The sequence below is a fragment of the Agelaius phoeniceus genome, chromosome 29 (genome assembly GCF_051311805.1).
Source record: "Agelaius phoeniceus isolate bAgePho1 chromosome 29, bAgePho1.hap1, whole genome shotgun sequence".
In the NCBI taxonomy this organism is placed as follows: Eukaryota; Metazoa; Chordata; class Aves; order Passeriformes; family Icteridae; genus Agelaius; species Agelaius phoeniceus.
In genome coordinates this window covers 5,617,766-5,640,484 of record NC_135293.1, presented here as the reverse complement: position 1 = coordinate 5,640,484, position 22,719 = coordinate 5,617,766, and the positions used below count along the sequence as shown (strand labels likewise).

Genomic DNA, 22,719 nt, shown 5'->3' with positions numbered 1-22,719 from the left:
AATTAACAACAGCTTGAAACTTTAACACTTTACAACAGGTTAATGAACTGAAGAGAGAAATGAGAGGGTAGGTGCCACAGCAAAACACACAAAACAAGGCAGCCATAGAGAGGAAATACCTTTGCTGGTAATCTGGGAAAGTAAAAATGGGCAAGAGTGGGCTCAGGTACACCAATACAGACCAACCCACACAGCCCTGTCCCTCTGTGGGCAGTGGGCTGCAGCCAGGGGGAAGGCCAGGAGCCGTGCAGAAGGGCTTGTGGCTGTACAAACACAGCCACACTGTCACCCTTGGTAATGCTTTCTGGAAATAAACAACATATCCAATACAGTCCCAAATACCTCCACCCACACAGCTCTGCCTGAAATCCCAAAGGGCAAAGTATCTCCAGCAGGAAGACCACTTTGTAGAGAAAATAGGTTTGTGATGGTTTTTGCCCCAGACCAAAGAGAAGAGTTATGTGCAAGGGAAAACATTAAGGACAGAGGCAGGGGAGGCAATATTTTGACTCCTACACAAGTTGCCTGGTTCTCCTACATGAAGAGGCAAACTCCTTCAGACAAGGTGACACATCCTAACTCAGCCTTCTAAGGAGGCAGGAATTAATTGATCACAAGAGGTATTCCCTTCTCCATCCACTATATAGGACTTTAAAGAACAAGGTCTGGCTGAGGCACATTTAAGGCATGAAATGTTAGGACAAATAAACTCAATCATGCCTAGAGAATTGTATGATCACCTGTGGCCTGGGAGAAAGAGCTGTCTAGGCTGCAGCAATCCTTCAGGTCCAAAGGCCTGCACTCCTCCTTCTGCCATGCTCTGGACAGCAAAGATACAGATACTCCCTGAAGAAGAATCCTAGGCAGTAACTGGGAATTCCCTGTGCATGATATTATTAGAACAAAGAGGAAAGTAGTTCCTCCAGGAAAACTGTGTCTGGTGTAACTTACACTTCAAATACTTCATCTAAGTATCAAATGACAAAATCTTCCAGGGAACACAGAAAGTATTTTGCCTTTTTTGACTATGCCAGCCATGTTGGCTAGAGTGTCCTGGAGTCAGATCACTTTTCTGTAAGCATATGGAGGTCCATTAAATTAACAATCATACAGGAAAACCACCCCTCTCTGAGGCTTGGCCATTTTGTTCTCTGCTGGAGACATGCTCCTCACTCAAGAACCCTGGTCCACAACTGTCCTGTGCTGGAGACCACTTGAGAGCCGAGCAGAGAAGCCTTTCTGTCCTCTCACAGCACAGGCACCAGTGTCCTGCACCTCTGGCTACAAAACTCTCCACTCAGGGCAGCAGGTGAATTCTCCATCTACACCTGCATGTTCAGAACATGTCCCCCAAAACATGCCCCCACTCAGCCCAGTGATCTCACTGCTGGACAGTTTTCCAAAGCCTTTCTTTTTTTTTTTTTAGCTTTCAACCTGCTTCTTAGTTAAAAAATAGCTCAGCTAGGCTGAACTGCAGGAGGTATTTCCCCCACACCCATGGCCAGCCTGTGGTTGCCCGAGCTGGCTTTGGGCTCAGATGAGTCCCTCACTCTGGGTTCAGAGATCAGGCACGCTGGCAGTCAACATTGTCACTGTTTTTACATTGAACAGACCACAACATAAATCAATGGCTGCTTAAAGAAAACAAAAATATAATTTTTTAACAAATTATCTTTAATCCATACTGGACAAAGTTGACACCTGTCCTCTGTAAAAGAGGCTGTAAAATTCAGTTACTGTTTGTGAAGTGCTTGGATGTCACAGCAATAAGAACCCCAGAGAAGCTTGTGAGAAAATGAAGTTTGGTCTTGGTGAACAAGGACATAGCAGGATTAATACAGTTAGCTAGTGAGCATCTTCCATCCATGCACTCCTTCTGGAAGACACAGCCTGTGACCATGAAGACCACACTGTAACACAGATAGACAAGAGGCCTGAAGTAAAAACTAAGGCAATTTTGGTCATGGCATTTCCTGACTTCTAAGAAATCAGGAAGTTTACACAGAAGAATTTCAACTTGGCCATGTAGCTTCCCCCCAGTACTCACCAAAATGTCTCCTGCATCCCAAAATCAGCCTCAGACCCTTTCCTTCTGAAGGATCTCAAAACCACATGACAAAGCCAGTTCTTAATGAAGCTGATGGTCCCTTCCCAGAGATGAGCTGACCAGTGACTGCTGCTGCCACTATGACCAGCTCTAAGTTTCCCCAGGCTGGAAAGGCAGAACATGGCAGAACCAACAGCAAGAGCTGCTTTCTCCTCAGAGGCCCAGCAGCAGCAGGTACCACGTTACCAAATTCCTCTGTGGCCAGGTGACAGCAAAAGAGAGCTAGAATGCTTGGGGCAGCCTTTCACACATGGGGAAGACCCTTCTGCCATGCAGCATGCCCCTGCATCATTCCTAATCCTAGTCTCCAGCCATTTAACCTCTGCTCTTAATTTCTATTTTGATTTCACAGCTTTACTTGGTGAGCAGTGGATTTTTATCAGGGCTCCTCAACAGCACACTCACCACAAACATCACTTCCCCCAAAGTTTCAAAACACTCCCCACCCCTCCTCTCAAACAACCAAGAGGCAGAGAACTTCCCAGATAAGGTGGCTGGTGGAACTGTAGCATTTTTAAATGACTAAGCAGCCTCTTTCCCAAGCCCTCTTCTCAGAAACAGATGAACAACTTAGAGATTACACTTCCCAAAAGTATTTGGTTTGGTATGGGGATAAGATTGCACCAGACTGCAGGCAGAGTATTAATGGCAAGTGCTAGCCAGCTGGCCAAGGGTTATCAGCTCCTGCCAAAGGGCAGAGCCTCTGCTACCAGCGGGAGCTTCCCAAAGTGCTCACACTTGGTCAGTTGGCCTCTAACCCCAGCAAACCCCAAGGGATGAAGCACACTCACTGTCATTGCCTCTGCACAGCAGATTGCAGTGGTGCAGGAGCTCAGAGTGGCTGTAAGAGCTCCCAATGAAAATGAGAAATTGAACTCCAGGTCACTTTCCCCAGGCTCCAGGCAAGGATCAGAGGGTTTATAGCATGGTGGAAGTAATACAACAAAACCAGGTGGCCTTTCAAGCCAGGTGAGCCCACGTGCTGATGAGCACAGGGGGCTGTGCAGGGCCCCAGCACACCTGAGTGCTGCAGCCACAGGACACTGCTGTACCCCCCCACTGCACTCCATTGCCTTGGGGCGTACTGCCAGCCTTGGAAGAGGGGCAAGAGCAGCCTGCTACCATGGGCTGTGTCAAACCAGGCTATATGCTGCTTTCCAAGCCAGGGAAAACCTTTCTGCCACTGAGCTGCTGGCAAGGGAACTGCTCTGGGGCTGTAGCATGCTAGGCTCTGCTCTGCAGCAGGGATCACTCTCACCAGCTACCTGGTGACTTTCATCACGTGCTTACCAGCCTCCAGGCTCACAAGGCACTTCAGGCAAGCTGCTCCCCAGCAGACACCTCAACAGAGTAGACCATCTCCTTCACTGTGCTCACAGACAGTCCAAATACACCAGAAGTAGTAAACCACTGGAATCCCAAAGCCTTTGCCAGCTGGCAGTGATGGCTCAAGAAGTCCATTCCTCTCTGAAAACACAGTGGCAGTTCTCCTGTGTTTGAGTTCATTAAATGCTGCCCACCCATCACCTCTCAGCACACACAGTTTGTTTGTTGATCACCATACCCTTATAGGTGCTAGTCCAGAGGGGCTTTTCACAAATTTCAACAGGAACTAAAATTGATTGTCCTGGAATGCTCATTCACCCACACTGAAATACAGACAAAACTTTTCTGTCCCACTCTCCCAGCAAGCTCCTCATGCCAGATGGAGGCACAGAGTTGGTGTCACAGGAAAAACTCCTCCAATACACACTAGCCTTTGAGTTTTTATTTGAGTGTGTAGTTTTCCAAGCCTATGCTTGTTATGAGGTGCCACAGCATCGTGAAAGATGGCTGAACGCACTCCCACGTGTTTGTTTCTGGCTAGGAATATTTAATATTTATTAACCAGTTCTTAAGCTAAAACATCTGAGACCTGCACTCACGACTTGGCCTGCATAAGCCCTAGCAAGATCACTGCCCCTGGGCTTGCCTGCACTGTGTACTCAAAGACAAGGTACAGCCCTTCCTAAATGTTTTAAAGCAGTGTTTTGCAACCTCTGAAATAAATGTTTGAGAGATATTGGCCAAAGCACCAATTTATATGTCTGAGCAGCTAGGAGAGAAGCAGTAAGACCCTAACAGCAGTAACCACTGAGGTAATGCTCATACAAATTACTGTGCTAGATACATGGTTTGGGTTAGCACTGCAGGCTAAAGCCTCCTCCTGTCTGGGGCTGTCAAGTCCATGACAATCAGTTGTAAGTTAAACAGTCATTAAAACTTAGTATCTACTTTGCAAACTGAAGCTTGAATGCTTCCCCAATTGGTGGACTCTTTTCCACTCAAAGGTTCACTAGGAGGAGATGGGAGTATGAGAAATAGATCTGGGGACACTGGAAAGGAGGAGGGGACAAATATTGTTTCCAGATGGAGGTGGGAAGAGAAAAGAAACAACCTCCGGAATTAATAGGAATGGAAACAGAAATGTGGAAAGCAACTTAGAATTCCAGCTGTGACTCAGTTTTGACCTAACTGATGGGGCAAGGGGCAGGAGAGCGTGGACAAGAGCAGTCAGCATTACAAATCTGAAATGACCCTGCCTCCACACACGCTCTGGTAGCAGGTAGTGACAAATCCCTGACAGCTGCCAGGTAACGGGAGTCTGATGCTAAGAACCAGCTCCCAGAGCTCCCACTGGCTGATGGCTGCAGAACCTGGGACTCCCAAAACTGTTAGGTGTAAATGCCCAGCTGCAGAGTGACACTTCTCTGCACTTGCACAGGGTGTTGAAGGAATGGCCGAGCCACTGACACAGGAGAGCTCACTCAACTGCAGACATATTACACCATCTCTAAAACAAATCCTTAAGCCTTCTGTATTGTACCTCACAGGTTTACTTATTCCTCTTTTGGGGATGTACACTTGAACCCTGAGGTCAGACAATGGCCTGGTCCATGCTGCCTTTGTTCCCAAAACAAAAAAACCCAACGCACCAGCCAGAGCCTGCATTGTATGTTCCAGCTCTGGGAGGCTGAGGGACTGATCCCCTGTGGTCAACACAGAGAGGAACATGAGGACCAGCTAAGCCCTGTCTTGTTTTCTCCTTCAACTGGGAGGAGCACAGAGCAGCAGGAAGGATCAAAGCCTGAAGGAGCACACATCAATATTAGTCATGGGAAGACAGGTCTTTTACAAACAGTATCAGCAATCACCACATCTCACTTTTCAGAACAGAACATGACAAGGAAGGCACATGCAAGAGAGCTGCACTAATCTAACACTGAGATAAGATTAAAACCAGGAGCAAAAAAAAAAGAATATTTATGAGAACTTCATAATTCAGTCAGTCATGCTGTGACACCTGCAATTTGATGCTCAGGCAGTAAAGCACAGCCAAAAAAGCACAGTGCTTGCCACTGGCAGGTGCCATGTGGGCAGGTCACAGGTGGGAGCTGTCCCAAACACCACTACTGTGTGTTTGCAACTACCTCACTTGGTCTGACAAGGGACTTGATCTCTTCAAACACTCTTCTTTGTGAGTACAAAGGTACTGCAAGGAGGAGGAGACACCAAGAACTACAAGAACAGTAGGGCAATCAGTCATTTTCTCTCAAATGATATGGAAATAAAAATGAAGCAGGAAGAAAATGGTACCTCTGTCAAGGGTCTTGGTCTTCTTTCTACAACAAATTCTGTGTGGCAGAGCTCACAGTAACTTGTGTTGGAGGAGGATAACCATTTTTCCAGGCAGCTCTTGTGCACGGTGCCCAGTGTTCCTGTGCAGTCACATGGGGAAAGCAGTCCCTCCCCATTTCCACCTTCATGACAGATTCGACAGATGGGACCATCACTAAAGAGGCAGAATGAGAGACAAACAAAATGAAATCACAGTCAGAGCAGGCAGAACAGCACTGCCATAGGGTCTGGTCCCACCAAGCCCCAGAAAGGCACATGAACAGCAGGCAGTGTGTGGCACAGCATGCCAGGAGCCTGCTGCAGCAAGAAACCAGTCTCAGGGGACAATGGAGGTGCTCAGGACATTTTAGATAATTTAAAATCTGGAAGACCCATAACAACAAGAGAAGATGGCACATCAGCCTGGCCAGCTCAGCTGGCCCCACAAGTGACTGCAGTGCACGTCCTGTAGTCTTCAGCTCTGCCCACAGGCAGGGGCTTATACCAGACCCAACACCAAGCCTGAAGCACTCATGCAAATCCAGACACTCAAAGCAAAGCCAAATGACCCACAGTAGTGACAGCATGCCCCAGCCACCTGCAGCTACTCAAGAGGTTGGCACTCAGGTCACATTTACCAGATCACCTACCCACTTTCAGCCAACCTCAGCTCTGCAGCCTGGGCTGAGCAGGAACTGCAAAAGGAACAGCAGTATTTCAAGAGACAACTGAATTGACCCTGGAAGTTCTACTCCCCAAGAATACAATATATTTCACAGCAGGTGTGCACCCAGAGCAAGGTCTCCAAACCCTCTGCCCATCACTGCACAGTAACTCTCCAGCATCCTGTGGGCACACCTTCCCCAGACAACAACTGTCCTGCAGAAATGCTTTGGTGCTTCAGGAACAACACTTCCTTGGCCACGAGTTCCAACTACAGAATCACACAGAACCTCACAGAACCAGAGATATCTAGCAAAGCAACTAACAAATATTTTCAGAGACACTTGCAACCTTCCCCACAGGAGGCCTGAGCTGCTCATCACACTCAAAGTATCCATCTGTTCCCACGATATTCCTCACACCTTCAGCTGGCACCACTGACTGAACAATTCACACCTTTCACTAGACCTTTCACTAGACCAACTTGCTCAAGGCCCCAGCCAACCTGGCCTGGAACACTTACAGAGATGGGGCATCCCAGCTGGCATCCCATGGCACAGGTTTCCTAGCAGCCCTGTGCCACACATGCCAGCCCCATGATGAGGATATTCTGGACTCCCTGGGAAGCCCCAGATGGCTGTAGACACCACAGTTTGCTGTTCTCAGCAGTTCAGGTAATTTCTTCAGCATTCACCAATCACTGAGATAATTTAGGAACAAAATGCTGGACAGCAGAGGCCCAGGGCAGGATTGCCTTCCCTGGACCATGGAAACCAGGCCCTCACTAGTATCTCATTTCCACCTGCCAAACAGCCATTTCTTTCACACAGTTTTCCTCTTACATCCACAGCTGCCCAGATTTGGGGGTGCAAGAGGGGGTGAAAAAGGAACATCTTTGTTTCAAAGACCCTATTGTAGGTCCTCTTGAAATCCAGGTCAGTGGTATCAAATATCACCTTTTCCTAGATACTGCTGACAGAACAAAAAAAGCCACATTGAACCCATATAATAGTTCACACTCAACTGCTATTCTGACTTCAAAAAACCCCACCTGACTACAGAAGTTTGTGGGATTGCAACACAACAGCCAAAGCAATCTTCAAAACCAGCAGCACCACCTCCATTGGTTTGCACAGAAAGCAAGAGTGAGGCATGGAAGCACAGTTCAAGGAAAAGGAGCACACTGGGGAAAAAGGTTGGTGGGACATAAGGGAAAGACAAGAGCCAGCAAGGAAGTGCATGTCAGCTCCCTAAAGGAGAAGCAAGATTCCTCAGGAGATCTCTCCCACAGGATATCTCTACCACTTTCAATTCAGTATTTAGCTGGTTTCATTCCAATTGGACTTTTATTTATATTTAGGGCTGCAAAGCAAATTACACCCAATGTACACCATCCCTTTCTCTCTGCTAAACATCACTGTTGAACCACTGATCCATGTTCTCTCCTCCTTTTTACATGCCTTTTATTGAGGGGATTTCTTCAGCCAAGACAATCCCTGCAAAAGGTGCAACAGGAGTCTGGGAAGGTGGTGGAAATTTCATCCTCAAAGATCCTGGAAACTACATCAGACAAGACTCTGAGCAGGTTTGCTCTAAAAGGAAGCTGGACCAGACATCCTATGGAATTCCCTTCCAATTTGAATTATTTGATGATTGTGCAACATTTATTGCCATAAAATGCTGTACCAGAACAGCGTGCACACAGAGCCCTAGTGACCCAGACAGACAATCCCCTACAGCCTCCAGTGTTCTCATGCATCTGTCATTTCCTAAGAAAAGCATCTGCAAGTTATTTCACCCGTTCTCTTCCTGTTTGTGAAGTTTCATATTTCCAGAACATTACTATAACCTTGGCTATTAACAAACAACCCAAAATGAAAAAGATTGCTGACAGTGGGTGAGAAGAATTCTTATCAGACTTCATTTTCCTTCCTTCCTTTACCCTGCCGGGTGGGGACCCGCTCACACTCCCACATGATGCGCACTCAGACACAGTTTTCCAGCAGGCTGAAGACACCATATTGGTAATTCAACATTCCAGTGCAGTCATGTTGCTCTTGGCTTTGCTGTGCTAAGTGCTGCTGACAAGGAAGACACTGAAACCCACCACCACAAGAAACAAACTGGTGTTCATGTAGAAACACAAGGAATCATTATGGGTTGACCCTAAACATTAAACCCTAAAAACATTAGGGTTTTTAAACCTGTTTCCAGGCAGTTTTCCCACACAGTTATTACACCCCCAGTTCTAAAGGGTTAAACAACTCCTCACCCTGACTATCTACTGCCAGAGAGCAAGCCCAGTTACTTTCACATTTTTATTGACCTGCTCCAGGTTTGCTGGATGCAGCAATTATGTTTGCCTCTATTCTCATCCAGCTTCCCTGCATCCCTCCCCCATGTCTGCAATCACTGCTTTTGTATCACACAAATGTTTGACCAAACTCATTGAAACAAGCAACAGCTGTTCAGACAGGATTTCTGAACACAAAATGTGACAGCTCTCAGTAGATGGACTGAACAATGCTGCCAAATGTCCTCTACTCTGGAAGCTACTCAAAATAAATGACAAGAAGTCGCATCAGGAGGAGTCTGAGCTAGTGAAGCTGCCACGTGTCGCCTCTAGCAATAGCTGGATGCGGTAGTTGCTGCAACACAAACACCGTCCCCTCCCTGCGGCTGAAGATCAACACCACGCCTTCACTCCATGGACGTTCCTGGAACAAGGGCTCGTTCCGGCGAGCACGGCCCAGGTTCACCCCCCGAGGCCGGGAGAGCAGCGCAGCGGAGGCGCTGCCCGTGCCCTGAGGGCTGCAGGAGCCCGGCTGAGGGCCCTGGGCGCGGCCGGCCCGCCAGCAGTCCCGCCCGCCATCAGCGCCCCGGCAAACTCCTTCGCAGAACCAGACTTGGTTGTCTCCCTGCACCCGAGCCAGGGGAAGGGCCCGGCTGCGGCTCCGAGCCCCGTCCCGGCAGCAGCCTCACCTCTGGGCGCCCAGCGCCTTGATCACGGTGGAGAGGAGCCGGCCGTCCTTGGCCGTGACCTGGGTGATGTACTGAGGGCGGCCCATGTCCGACTCCTCCACAGACTTGGACAGGGCAGCACTTCCCGGGCAGTCGCAGAGGGAGCCGGGGAGGTGGCAGCAGTCGCCTGTCGTCATGGCAGCTCTGGGCCCCGCTGTCCCGGGCCCGGCACCCGGGAGACCTGCAGGAACAGCACCACAGTCAGATCCAGAACCCTGCAATCCCCAACCCCTCACGATCCTCCAGCCCCACTCGCACTAGGAGCACCCCAGGGCCCCAACACACGCGCGTTTTGTGAGTCTTCTGTCCCCTTTAATAGGCTTTGTGAGGCTGCCTTACCATAACATCAAGGCTCTAAGTGTTCTACTTACATAACTTACCATCAGAATTGCAAATCTGCCTTTCCCAGAGAGAATTCCTGGTAACCAGCCTTTAACCTGATGAAGTCTTTTCAAACTGAGTGTGCTGATACAGAGATGGGGAAGGCAACCAGAAGCCCCATGGGCCTGTGCTGTTCTGGCTAGAGCCATCCTGAAAACTTACATTCATACTCTCCATAAATACAGCAAAGTTTCACCTGAACAGGGCACCTAAACCAGTTTAGGTGGCTGGGTTCAGGAGGCCCTTCTCAGCTGCCTTCAGAAGCTTCCTGAGCACTTGAAAGACTGTCCAAGCCCAAAAGGCTCTCCCATCCCATCTTTGATGTTTTTTCTCTTTATTTCATTGAAGAAATACACATGCTCCCATTTCTATATGCACTGTGGTATATCCCAGCAGTAAATGTGTGGACATGGACATCCCAAACCCATCAAAAATCCTCCTTGGGAAGGGCAGCAGGCCAGCCTGACTCCTTTCCCTTTCAACTGTTCAGATCAACCATGACTTTTACAAGAGCCACTTGCAAACAGCAAAGCACACCAGCACATTTTCAACATTCACCCAGCAAACAGAAGACACTGAACAAACAGCAAATCCAAGAAATGGAAAGAAGGTGTAGAGAAAAGCCCAACACAGCAAACCAGGAGCTGGCTCTGATGAGCCACATGTGGAAAGGAGAGCTCTCTGCCTTTGAGGCAAGGCAGCAGCTCACCCAAGCTGCCAGAAACAGCCATGTTCCTCCCTGGCAGGGGGTATCTCATCCCCAAAATAGGGTATGCTCTGCAGATTTAGAAAAATCCTGGTTTTGCCAATTGCCTTTAACCTGGCCCTGAGAGGCAGCTGTGCAGAAATAAAGAGCTGAGATTACAGTGAGTCACACTGAACACAATCCAACAACATTGTACTGCTGGTAAAACCAAAATCCCTGTGTCTGTAAACAGGACTGCCTTATGTAAGGCACGCACAGTAATCCCTGCGCACCAGCACTGCTGGGATCAGAGCTGGAATGCTGCCTCATCCTGGTGGCTGGATTTCAAGATGAAATAAATCCATAAAAGAAGTTCAAATGAAAGCAATAAAAAGGAAAAAAGGGGAGGAATAAAAGGAAGTAAAAGAACCACAGCCCCAAATAAGATATATGAAAACAATTAGGTTTGTTACATTTTGGGGGAGTGGGGAGAATCGGCAATCCTTGCCTCCTGGGGGTAGGAGCAGGCAAACAAACCTTCATCATCCCATCCAAGGAAAGGTTTTTGTTTTGAGATCTCTGAGCACAACAGGAGTCAAACATTCTCATGAAACTGCAGTTCTGTCAGGTTCAACTAAGCCAAAATCTAACAAAAATAACTAAAGAAAATAAGGGCTTGTTCCTGGTTGGAGGCTTGGCCACACTACAGAGGAAAAAGGCCAAAAAGCCGGTACAAGAACATGATCCTTGAAGCCCTGGAAACACTGATTTGGGTAAGCACAAGTGCTTTTTCATGTCTTGGAAATTAAGCAACTCATACAACCAAGGGCTTCATGTGTCAGGACAGCTTCCTTCACGTACATGCATTCAAGAGGGAGAGAGCCCTTCACTGGTGTCTCAGAACCAGACACCAACTTTGGTAGCATTCCCTCACTTTACAGAATAGTTTCTAATTTCTAATAGAAGACTTTCTAATCTCTTTTTCAAAGCTGCTCTTGATAACTATTTGTAATCCTTCCTTCACATCTGAGCAGGAATAAGCTTGAGCTTGTGGGCAGGTCAATCCTCTTCAACATGAACTTGAATCTTTTCATCAACTTAAAAATTAACTTGATAGACTCAGCCTCTCACTCCACCTGTGCAAAGAACACACAGAGTTAGAGCTACTTTTCTTATTTCTCCTCCTCAAAGAAAAGGCTACAAACTCTCGAGCTGCAAGAAGCAAAAAGTAAGATGATAAATGCTATTGGAATTACTTAAGTCAGCTCTTCCGCAAATTAAGGAGTTCTATAAAATTAACAACCTCTTACTGAAACAAGCATGAGAAGATATATGCTTTTAATAAAAAGGTCAGTTCCATTTGTTTGGCCAAAATGTTGTTTATTTTAAAGTTCAGAGGAAAAAGTCCATTCTGCATACTGGAGTAAAACTGCCCTCACTGACTGCATCCTGTGAGTATTTATACTGAGGCTCTTTGTGCTCCACATCTGACAGACACAGGCAGCCCCATGGCTTTGCCCCAGGGCTCTGTTGGGGCTGGAAGGGAATGGCCATCCTGCCGTTCTTCAGGAAATGCACAGGTTTCTGTTACAAGTTATTTGGTGTTTCCTTGTCAGGCTCCAGCCCAGGGTGGAACCTGAAGTCACTGCTTTAATATCTGACTCATGCCATTCAGCAAATATGAAGCTAAAGCAGCAAGATTTTCATGGTTAGTAAAGAAGTAAGCGAAATCCAAAGACAACATCTGCAGTGCACTCGGGTCCCAGTCCCATACCCAGTGGAACATGAACAATGGTGTACAGCCATGTCAGTCCCTTTCCTGATCCCTCAAGGATCAGCACATCAACACACAGCCTTCTCTCACAATTGTCAACAGCTCATCCAACCCAAACCCAGTGTTCACAGAATCTTTCAGGTTGGAAACAGCCTTTGAAATCACCTCGTCCAACTGCTCCCCCAGCACTGCCAAGCCCAACACGAACCCATGTCCCCAAGTGCCACATCCACAGTTTTTAAATCCCTGCAGGGATGGTGATTCCACCACTGCCCTGGGCAGCCTGTTCCAGTGCCTGACCACCCATTCCATGATGGAATTTTTTCAGCCTAAACCTCCTCAGTACAATTTGAGGTTGTTTCCTCTCTTCCTGTCACTCATTTCCTGGGAGAAGTGAATGACCCCCACCTGGCTGAACTCTCCTTTCAGGGAGTTTTAGTGAGCAAGAAGGTCCCCCCCGAACTTCCTTTTCTGAACAGTCAGCTCCCTCAGCCACTCATCATCAGATTTGTGCTCCAGTCCCTTCTCCAGCTCTGTTTACAGCAGAAACATCAAAATCTCAGTGTGAGAAACAAGACCCAAACAGCTGGTTTGAACCACACATTGTTTTTTTTCTAAGCACCTGTGTTTTCTGAGCCCATTCCTTGGGGATACATTTCTTGCACACATTTTTTTAAAAAAGTCTCAAAGACACTAGGTTTATTATCAACATCCCTTCTGCTGCCACAGTTAGACATTAGCAAATAAATGGGAAGGCTCTTCTCAGCAACATTTTGCATCCTCAGCTTCTGAGCAGATCCAGAATATAAAGGGCTGAGTTTGTAGATAATTACTCAAACTGAAAAAAACCCAAACCCTGTCTGTGGAAAGCTGTCTCAGAGGAGTGAATTCTGCACTAGAATTCCAAAACTCTAACACGTGTGGCAAAATGAGTCAGTTCCTTGAAGAGCAGCTTGTGCTCTGTCACTGCCCCAAGGCAGAGACCAGGATCCTGCTCCATGGCTTAAGTGAAACACGCCTGCAAGACACTCTCCCTTGTCAGTCCTCATGCACTGCAATATATGAAATATGTAATCCAGTCTCTGTCATCCAAAGGGCAATGAGGTGAACAAAATCCCCTCAAAAGATTGCAGAGATCTGGTTGGACCAGTGCTCTCCATGCAGGAGATATGCCCAGCAGAAGTAAGCAGGAGTCAAGGAGCTAAAAGGTCCCCCAGCTCTGCTCTCCATATTTGGACTTTGAAGATGGACAAAACAGTTATTTCTCCCAGACAGGGAAACCACAGCACACCAGATGAACCTCTGGATCAAAGCCACAAAGGGAAAAGCACAGGCAAGATGAGAATGACAACAAGAAAGGTTCAGCCAAATGATGGCAGTAACGGGGACTGTCAGGTGCAGGTTGTGGCCTGTCCACTAATGAATATCCCAACCAGTGTAAAGCCTTGGAGCAATCCTGTGGCTTTGACAGGATCCAGAGCAAACTGCAACCAGAGCCAGCTCCCCCTGCTTTGGGTGCAGAGTGTACACACCAGCTCCTGAACAGACTGGCTTCCCTGGGACATCTCCACCAAGGAACACCCAACACATGAGGCTGCCAGCAGCCGGGTCTGTTCCTCTCACTGAGCAACCCATTTCCCTGACTGCTGGAACTGAGACCTGGCCCCTCACCCATGGTATCCCAGAGATAACCAAGTCGTGCAGCCAACGTAACCCACCCATCTGTACACAAGGACTTTTTTTATTTTTAGCAGGTAACCCATTCACTGATGGCAAATCAGAGCTCTGACCCCTGCTCACATGAGCTGATGTTTAAGCCTGGGTGCAAAGCTTCCCAGCCTGCTTTCCAAAGCCCTTTTAGCCACTTTGGGCACACAGACACTGAGTTTTCTAATCATATGATCCTGCAAATGTCACCAGTGAACTGAAGATTTTCAGTTGCTAAAGGGCATTTCCTAACATTAGTGCTTTCCTTTTCACCACTAAAACTGGACTTCCCAAATCCTGGGCCCTACAACTATCTGAACATCTCTCTCCATCTTGAGGGAGACCATGCAAAGAACTGCTTGCTGCACACATCTAAGCACCTGCTCTCACACACCCCATCTCATACAGCTAATGCACATCTCCCCATGGCCCAGGTTCAGTCCCAGGTGTGCACACATCCTCCAGTACCAGTTCTGCCTACTGAGGCACCAGCCTCACCAGTGTACCTGTAGCCTCTGTGCTCTGGGTTAGTGGATCTGGCCTCTACACCCTCACACTCAAGTGATCACACACCTAGGACTGCCACCAGAGATACACACAGACGGGATGAGTGGCCTGAAGTGCTCCCTGCTACTGTTAAAAGGTTGTATAAGTGGATTAATCTAAAGAAAACCAAACCAAAACAAACAAAACCAACCAATCAACCAACAACAACAACAAAGCCCAAAACCAAAACAAAACCAGAAAATCCCCAAACCATCTCCCCCTGCCCCCCTGCAAGAACCAGTCCCACACTGGGCTTTGTTTTCAGTTTTGTTTGTTTAAACGTACTTTCTGCTGAGGGTTGAAAGTCACAGCCTTATTTTGTTCTTTATTAAAAATACACTATTTTATATATCAACTGACTCCCCAAAATTACCCTGCAGGTCTCCTATGTAACACCTTAAAAGTACCCAAAAACCAGCTCAGGATCCGCCCCCAGCTGAGCCATCAGCAACTCTTCCCATTGCTCAGGGCCTGGGAAGAAATCTCATTAGTCCTGTGCTCAGAAGTCACCTGAATACAACAGCCCTAAAGTCAGGGTGCAAGGAGCCCTGTCCAGTGAGAGAAGTGACACAGCACTTTATGGCATATGCCTCAATATTCAATAAAAGATCTGATGCCATCTGAAGCAACAGCTTCTAAAACATCTTAAAATTTGGTAAATAACAGAGGGGAAAGCATTTCACTCCCCAGGAGCTTCTCTATTTCTGCCCCACCTGCAACATTTGGTTGTCAGTTTCAACTAAAGAAGATGCTGTAAAAACTTCAGCCATAACTTGCTCTTCAGAGGATGCCAGTGGAGCAATGCTGTGAGTCAGAGCCAGGGGATAACCCTGACCCTGGGCTCAAAACAAATCCCAAAAAGCAAGGGAAAAAAATGAGCAAGGCACAACGTTCTGGGAGCTTGAGAACCTTCTGATAAAACTTCACACCAGGAAACTTCTCCTGCACCTCTAACAGCAAAAGCTTTGGGCTGACTCCAGAGGCTCACCTGCCTCATCCCTGGGGCAGAGTTTAAAAACAAATGCTCCAAGTCTAACCCTGTAACACTCAGGAGGAGGTCAGAGGTCAGAGGACATAGCCTTTCTAGACTCCTGTGTTTGTCACATTTGTACATGACCACAGCTGCACTGGCTGGGCTGCCTCTCCACTATTTCAAACACACAGCTCAGCACCAGTCAGTGGTAACTCAAGGCTTCACTCACTGGCTGCTGCTGCTGGGGACAAACAATCATAACTTCTCTATATCCAGAAACTATTTAGACATATTCTAGAAGCTCTCTGAAGTCTTGATTATTTAGATTATGGCAAATTAGTTTGCAGACACAGATGAAGAGGTGGTCTTCCATTTTTTCCGAGGAGACACGCCAGCATCTGAGTTCTATTCCCCAAGCAAAATCCTGCAGCAAGCCTTGGTGATCAATAATTGCTGTTTTCCAAAGCCAACATCCACACACATCCCTCCTCTTCAAAACATCAGTATATTGGATTAATATCTGGAGTAGTTTCACTTCATCTCCATGTCTTGAAGCAATGGAAAACTATTGGCTGGCAAAGATGAAGGTCCTGAGGCACAGCTCCTGTGGGTCTTGGTGGGGCTCCCAGCAGGTGAGAACCCCAAGTTTTAAACAAGGCCAAAGGCACGGGTCTCATGTGGACACAGCAGAACTGCAACACAGCAGAGCTCCCTTCATTTCAGGGTACCTGTCATGTTGTTCACCCACTGTTTTTCAAACAAGTTTTCTTCATTGCCTAATAAAGTTACTCAATATTCAAAAAGAAGCAAAAGGTTCAAGCTTAGATGTTGAGAAAAAAAATCAGTATAAAAAGAAGAAGCCTAAAGGATGATTTTTTTTCTTGCTGTGCTTGGGAACAATTAGGCTGTATGCTACAGCTGGAATGCCAAAATGAACAAAGTTATCTCAGCTCTTTTGAGACTTGCTATCTGCCACAAGGCCGTATGAAAGGAAAGTTTACTGCACTTTAATTACCAACATCTGGAAAAACGAATTGCAACATTAGAAGAAAATTCTTTGCAGAGGGTATCTCCAATCAAAATTCAGTCATTTTAATAACAAGTTTCATAAGGGAACAACTAAAAACCAGCTGGGGCATGAGGAACACCTGTGACTCCTCTGAGGATTCAAAAGACATCAGCTTTTAAAGATGAACAGCAGCACAACTCACTACATAATGCAACTGTAGAGTCTCTGCACCCACATCCCTCTGCATTTTATCACTCTTTCCAGGGAAAGAAAGATGCATTAGAAAGACTTGAAACTGAAACCATGAACCAGGGTGGAAAAAATGTATTATCATGCCTACAAAACTATTCTTGTGGAGTGCTGTCCATCACTGGGGACAACAGCCAGCCCACCAGACACAAGCACAGCCCTGCCCTGCTGAAGGGACCGGAGCTGTGTGGCCTCTCACATCTCTCTGCACCCACGTGCTTTACAAAACACCAGCAGCAGACACTTCTGCTTCCCAGCTCTACTGCTTCAGCGAGCTCCTCTTTAAACAGAGGCAGCCTCTGCAGCAAGGTCAAAGCTCAAGTGCTCCCCAGTCCTGCACAGTCACTTGCCAGGCAGCTGCAGTTTGTTCAGAACAAATGGATTTTCCAGCTGTGCGTAATACCTCAGGAAACAGAATTTTAGTGTAGCAGTAACACATGCACCAGATCAAGACTGCAGTGCCACACCACAGAACTGGTCAGTCCCTCGAAGGGCACGACTCAGGAGGATGCAACACATTATTTCAGGACTGGGAAGCCCAGGTCAGAAAGAACTTGCATTCTCCCCAGTGTTTTCCTTCTTGGTTTATAAAGTACCATTTACACTGCTGTACAAATAACAGCACTCTGCTTGGAGACCAACTGAGCTGGAACAAACCATCAGCAAAGCTCAGTGCAGCCCTGCCTGCCCCGACGCTCAGAGCGCGGCCGGTGCGTGGCCACTGCACGAAGCCAGGCAGCACACTTAGCTCCCAGGAGACATTTGATCTGGAATTTAACTTCACTATTTAGATTTTTCAACCTAGCTGTATCACAAATCTCTTCAGAACGTTCAGCTTTCAAAGAGCTTTCCAGCAAAGGCACCACCAGGGGCAGGCTGTGACTCACCACCCTGCTCTGGAGAGCTCCAGAGCAGACACACACTGAGAGCACGGCCATGGTCAGCCAGAGAGGAGGAGTCACTGATCCCAGGCAATGGCACCAGTGCCTCCCTTCTGCCCACTCCTTACTGCTACAGATTCCCTCCTCAATCCTCAGGTGAAACTTCAGAATTGGTATCTGTGCTGCAAAACTCTCTCAGTTCAGTTTGCAATGTTTTGCTTAGGCTGCATTTTTAGTTTTTCTGGACACAGGCCTTGTCTGATTTGTCTGCAGGGAAGTACAAGAAAAACTGGGAGGAAATAAATTGAAAACAGTCCAGAAATGAAGTTTACCTTTCCCCTCCCACCACTCTCAAATCTAACCCCAAAAAGCTTTCAGCTGAAACAGAACTAAAGCCCTCAAAGCTTTGAACAAAGAAATCCTCCTGTTCAAGCCAACACTACATGAACTTGGTGTGTTCTCCTTTTTGCAGAAAAGTGCTTTAGAAGATAAGTTTGATTTGTTTGTACTTTTATTTCCTGAGCCAGTGCTGCTCCCTGTCCCTTGTTTCCTCTTTTTAGGAACTGGAGGAGAATGTTTCCTTCAGCTTTGATCACTAATTTTGTGACAACTGATTAAAATTGCAACTGCACTTACAGCACTTCTGTCCTTGAGGTTAACCACACAAAATCATGTCAGGTTCTATCAGGAATTGAAAAGTTTAGTTAGAATTGCTACAAAAAATCTGGAATAAAACTTACAGATGCCTATCTATTTGAAATGGGGGCAAATGACAGATTCCAAACTGTAACACTGTTCAAGAGAGGCCTGGGCTAGGAAAAGTATTTGCAAGGCAGATGGGTAGGAAGAGCTGCAGGTCAGTACAGCTCCTGTTGGGCTGCTCCCTTCACTGGAGGATGCACAGGGTTCAGTCCCTGCCCCAGGACATGCTAGCAGTCCCTGCTTTCAGGATGTTGTCATTCTGCACTTTACCTTCAGTGCTTAGGGCTCTCACAGGCTGTAACTGCACAGCAGGAGAGGCACATTCCATCCCCAGGAAAGCTACACAAGACCCTGAGACACTCGGTAGTGACTTCCCTACTTTCACCCAGTAAGATGAGCCACCAAAAGCTCTCCCAAACCAGCTGCAGTGGGGAGCCCCATCTCCCAGCTGAGCTGCATTGCTGCTGCTGAGCTGGTATACTTACAACAAAGATGGCACAAAGACACAGGTTCCAGGGAACAGCTGCTACAGTTGGAGCTGGAGAGAGAACAAGACCAGGACTGGAGGGGTGGAGATCCTGCTGTTTACGTGCATGACATGAACTGTGCTGATAAGCCATGAATTTGATAAGCCACCCTTGCTAAGCCTGAGCACAGATTAATGCGTCACTTCAGCAGCCAGGAAAGCTGCCATACAGACTTCATGGAGACCCACTCGCCTACCCTGGCTTGGTGCTGCACTCGTTTCCTTCACACAAAGGAGTCCAGGGCTTAGTTCACCTCATGGCTCGTGTGCCCAGGTGTCACTCACTGAGACGTGCCCAGAGTGCTTCCAAGAGGACAAGAGTCAGTAACTGAGACCATTTCTCTATTGTGGGAAAGGCTGGAGCCAAGAGCAGGCATAAGTTAACCAGAGTAAATTAGACTGGGAGGGAGAAGAGACACACAGCTCAAACTTCAGTCTAGAAGGGGAAAAAAAACCTAGTTTGGAAAGAGAAACTCTGAAATCTCCAAATATCCAAAGCTAAGTCAAAGGCAAGTGGAGAAAAAATAAACTTACCATGTAGTTTATAGTTCACAATACTGGATTCCTCCCTTCATTTTCTAATAAAAGCTTCTGTGGTCTTAGTGTGAAAAACCAAGATATTGTAAACAATAGTGAAACAAGTCCCCAAGTGCTCATTTTGCTTTGTGCCTCTACCTGCAGAAGTACTACAAAGTCCTGCCCTGAGGACTTGCAACAGTCCCTCAGACTCACAGAGTCTCAGAGCCCATACCCAGGCTCAGCTTGCCATGGATGCATTTTGACTTGGTCATGCTGTTTCAAGAAAACAGTGCTTACTTCCTCCCAGAGAAACATGGTGTGCTACACTTGCTTGATGCAGGCCAGCATCAATCAGCTGGAAGAGGAAAGGCCCTCTCCCAGCATCCACGAAGGCAAGAACTCTGTGGGAAGCTGCTCACAGTCAGTACATTCTAGATCTGCTCATCTGCACGGGCCCCTTGGCATCCACCACAGCGTGACCTCACCCTGCAGCCTGTGCAATCCACAGCAAAAAACAGCAAACACATCCAAAATGAGGAACATTAGTTCTGATGCCATTTTCTGTTTCCACTTAGGCAGTGGCGCTGATCAGCTAACCACACACAGACACCCCCAGCTATATAGCTGGTAGAGAGTGTCCATGAACAACACATTAGGTTCACACTTGGCCATTCCCTGTGTCACCTGCTCTGCTCTTGGCAGTTCAGACTTCCCTACTGATGCAGGCTGCCTGCAACGCTCCCCTGTGTGTGCTTGGGGGGAATTAGACCTTCTGTCCTCAACTAGAATTATTAAATTCACTGTCACAGTGCATATGACAAAGGGATTTTAGAGTCCCAGCTCCCTTCCCTTTGAGCCTCTGTTTCTGATGGGTGACACACCATCACAGCTTCAAACACACCTGAAAAACCAGGGCACTTCCAGCCTCCAAGCACTCCCCTGCATAATCCTTTGGAGATGCAGAAAAGTGTTCAAACACTTTAGCTTTGGAAAGCCAAGACTAACGTCCAGCTGTTCAGAGGATTATACTGTGCACATGTGAGTGGCAGCCAAGCAGGGTTTTATGTCCCCACGAGCAGGACCAGCCACAGCCAAAGCAGCTGGCCAACCACAGTGACATCACAGGCATTCTCAACAAGAACCTGGAAAAAGGTCAAGAAAGTGCTAGAAACTGCATCAGAAGGGAAAGACACAGAGATAAATGCTTGTTGGAAGGAGAGTTGAGCAAGAGAGTGCCAAGGAAAATGAACGGCTGGTAATAGAGAGGGTTAAGAGAGAAATAGAAACAGTCCCTTAGGGATGAGCAAATAAAGGGCACAGGGTGGGATGAGAATCACATCCCCACTGACAGATCTTCATCACACACATCAGGGCAGGGACAGAACACTGAATACAAAGAAGCAGAATAAAAAGTCAGAGCTGCTTTGGATAACCCTGACACTTCCAGCTCACCATCATCATCCCCAGCATGCAACACCTCACTTGCCTGCCTGCAAAATTCAAGCTCTGCACAGCTCCCTCCAACAGGACAACAGCCTAAATTCTCCATGGTCCAGCAGCACCATGCAGTGCACAGATATCACCCCATGCCTTGGTGGCACCATTTCTGAGGGCACTACATGCCAGCAACTTCACACTCCAGAAGCCTCCAAGACCACTGCATGGCGTTTTGGTTTGTAATCTTGGTCCCCCCACCAGATCTAGATACAACAAGAACAAGTGTTTGAGACTGCAACAAAAACACCTCCTATGTCACAATCACCTTCCTGTACAAGAACCACAGGCTTGTCCCTTGGATAAATCCCACAAACCAGCAGTTCTGGTCTGTCACAGTCGGCTCAAGAAACCTGAGTTTAAACGAGACAGAAAGTTAAAGACTGCCAGTTTATGAAAAGTCCATCACAAACCCTAAGCTTACATCACGGAGGAAAGCAGCTGCTGCTCCAGCACAGGACTGCAGCAACTTCTTCAGCTGCGCTGTGACACCGAGCTCATTCTCTTGGGAAATCTCTGCACGCGAGGCAGCGTGTCTGTGTGCTCGGGAGGCAAAAAAGGCACCAGAACGCTCCCAAACATGTGAAAAAAAAGGTCCGGGAGCCCAGAGGCAAAGGAAACTTTTCCTAATCACTGCTTATACTCAGGGAAGAAGAATCTAACGAATAAACACCGCTTCTCAAACCTCCGGCACTTCTGTCCCTGGTGATGTTTGTACGCCACAGCCCCGGCGCTCCTGGGGGACAGTGGCAGCCCGGCCCAGGCCCGCCCAGCCCAGTCCAGCCCAGCCCGGCCCGGCCCGGCAGAGCCGCGGCTCAGGCGTGGGGGCCCCGCACAGCGAAAACGGCGCGGTCCGTACCGGCGGCAGCGTCTCGCACGGGGCCCGTGCGGGCAGCGGGGCCGGCGGCAGTCGCTCCGGGGGAGAGGCCCCGAGATCTGCAGCGCGGCTCCGGCTCCCAAGCACGAGCGGCGCCGCACACCGGGGCCACCCCTCGGCGGGGACACCGGGAGGGCTGTCAGGGCTCCCGGGCCCGCCCGCCTCGGCCCGGCCCCGCCGAGACACCGCTGCCGAGGCCGCAGCCCCGCGCCGGAGCGCTGCCCGGGCCGGTGGGCGCGGCGCGGGGCGTGGGGCCGGCCCGGCCACCGCCCCCCCCGTCCGGTACCTGCGCTCCCGGCGCCCGCGGCCCCTCAGCGCGGCGCGCGCCGCCCCAGCGCCGGCTGCGGCGGCCGCCGGGCCCCGCCCCCCAGCGCCCGCCCGCCAATCCCCGCCCGTACCGCGCTGACGCAGCTCCCGAACGTCCAATGGACTGCGGGTAACCCGCTAGCGTCGCAACGCGACCCCGCTGGCAACAGCCGGCGGCCAATAGCGGCCCTGCGGCCAAGCCCCGCCCTTCCTCAGCCCCGCCCCGACACCCGGACCCCGGCCTCCCGCCCTTCGCCTCTTGCCCCGCCCCCAGCCCAGGGCCCGCCCCGCGCTGCCCCCGCCCCCAGCACCGGGACAGAGGGACACCGGGACAGAGGGACATCGGGACACCGGGACCGCGAGACACCGGGACAGAGGGACATCGGGACAGAGGGACACCGGGACCGCGAGACATCGGGACAGAGGGACACCGGGACCGCGGGACACCGGGACAGAGGGACACGGGCACCGCGAGACACCGGGACAGAGGGACACCGGGACCGCGGGACACCGCCCGACGCGGCGCCCTGCGGCAGTGCAAAGCCCCGGGGATAGCGGGAACGCTGTCTTGCCGCTCCCGGGGGCGCTGGCAGGGGCATCCCCGCCCCACCCCGCGCTCTGGCTCCGGAGCCCCCCCCCAGC

General features: G+C 48.9%; 1 protein-coding gene and 1 long non-coding RNA gene across 6 annotated transcripts in view; both read right to left on the bottom strand.

The window, feature by feature from the left end:
* MARCHF2 (membrane associated ring-CH-type finger 2) overlaps nucleotides 1–22,152 on the bottom strand; it is a 34,671-nt gene extending 12,519 nt beyond the window's left edge. For 2 of the 5 annotated variants that reach the window (XM_054650202.2, XM_077191601.1), the window contains exons 1-3: nucleotides 21,754–21,885; nucleotides 9,410–9,629; nucleotides 5,744–5,939 (exon numbers count right to left, since the gene is read on the bottom strand). In XM_054650202.2, coding sequence (XP_054506177.1) covers nucleotides 5,744–5,939; nucleotides 9,410–9,585 — 372 coding nt within the window. In that variant the 5' untranslated portion in view covers nucleotides 9,586–9,629; nucleotides 21,754–21,885. Of the gene's footprint in view, nucleotides 1–5,743; nucleotides 5,940–9,409; nucleotides 9,630–18,840; nucleotides 18,966–21,318; nucleotides 21,607–21,753; nucleotides 21,886–22,057 lie in introns of those variants that run through there. The other 3 variants (XM_054650198.2, XM_054650197.2, XM_054650196.2) reach the window with 3 other exon arrangements.
* LOC129131290 (uncharacterized) lies at nucleotides 1,654–3,391 on the bottom strand. Its single transcript, XR_008535627.2, has 2 exons — nucleotides 2,048–3,391; nucleotides 1,654–1,910 (listed from the first exon to the last, which is right to left on the bottom strand). It is a non-coding gene; the product is annotated as an uncharacterized LOC129131290 (long non-coding RNA).
* Nucleotides 22,153–22,719: the final 567 nt, after the last annotated feature.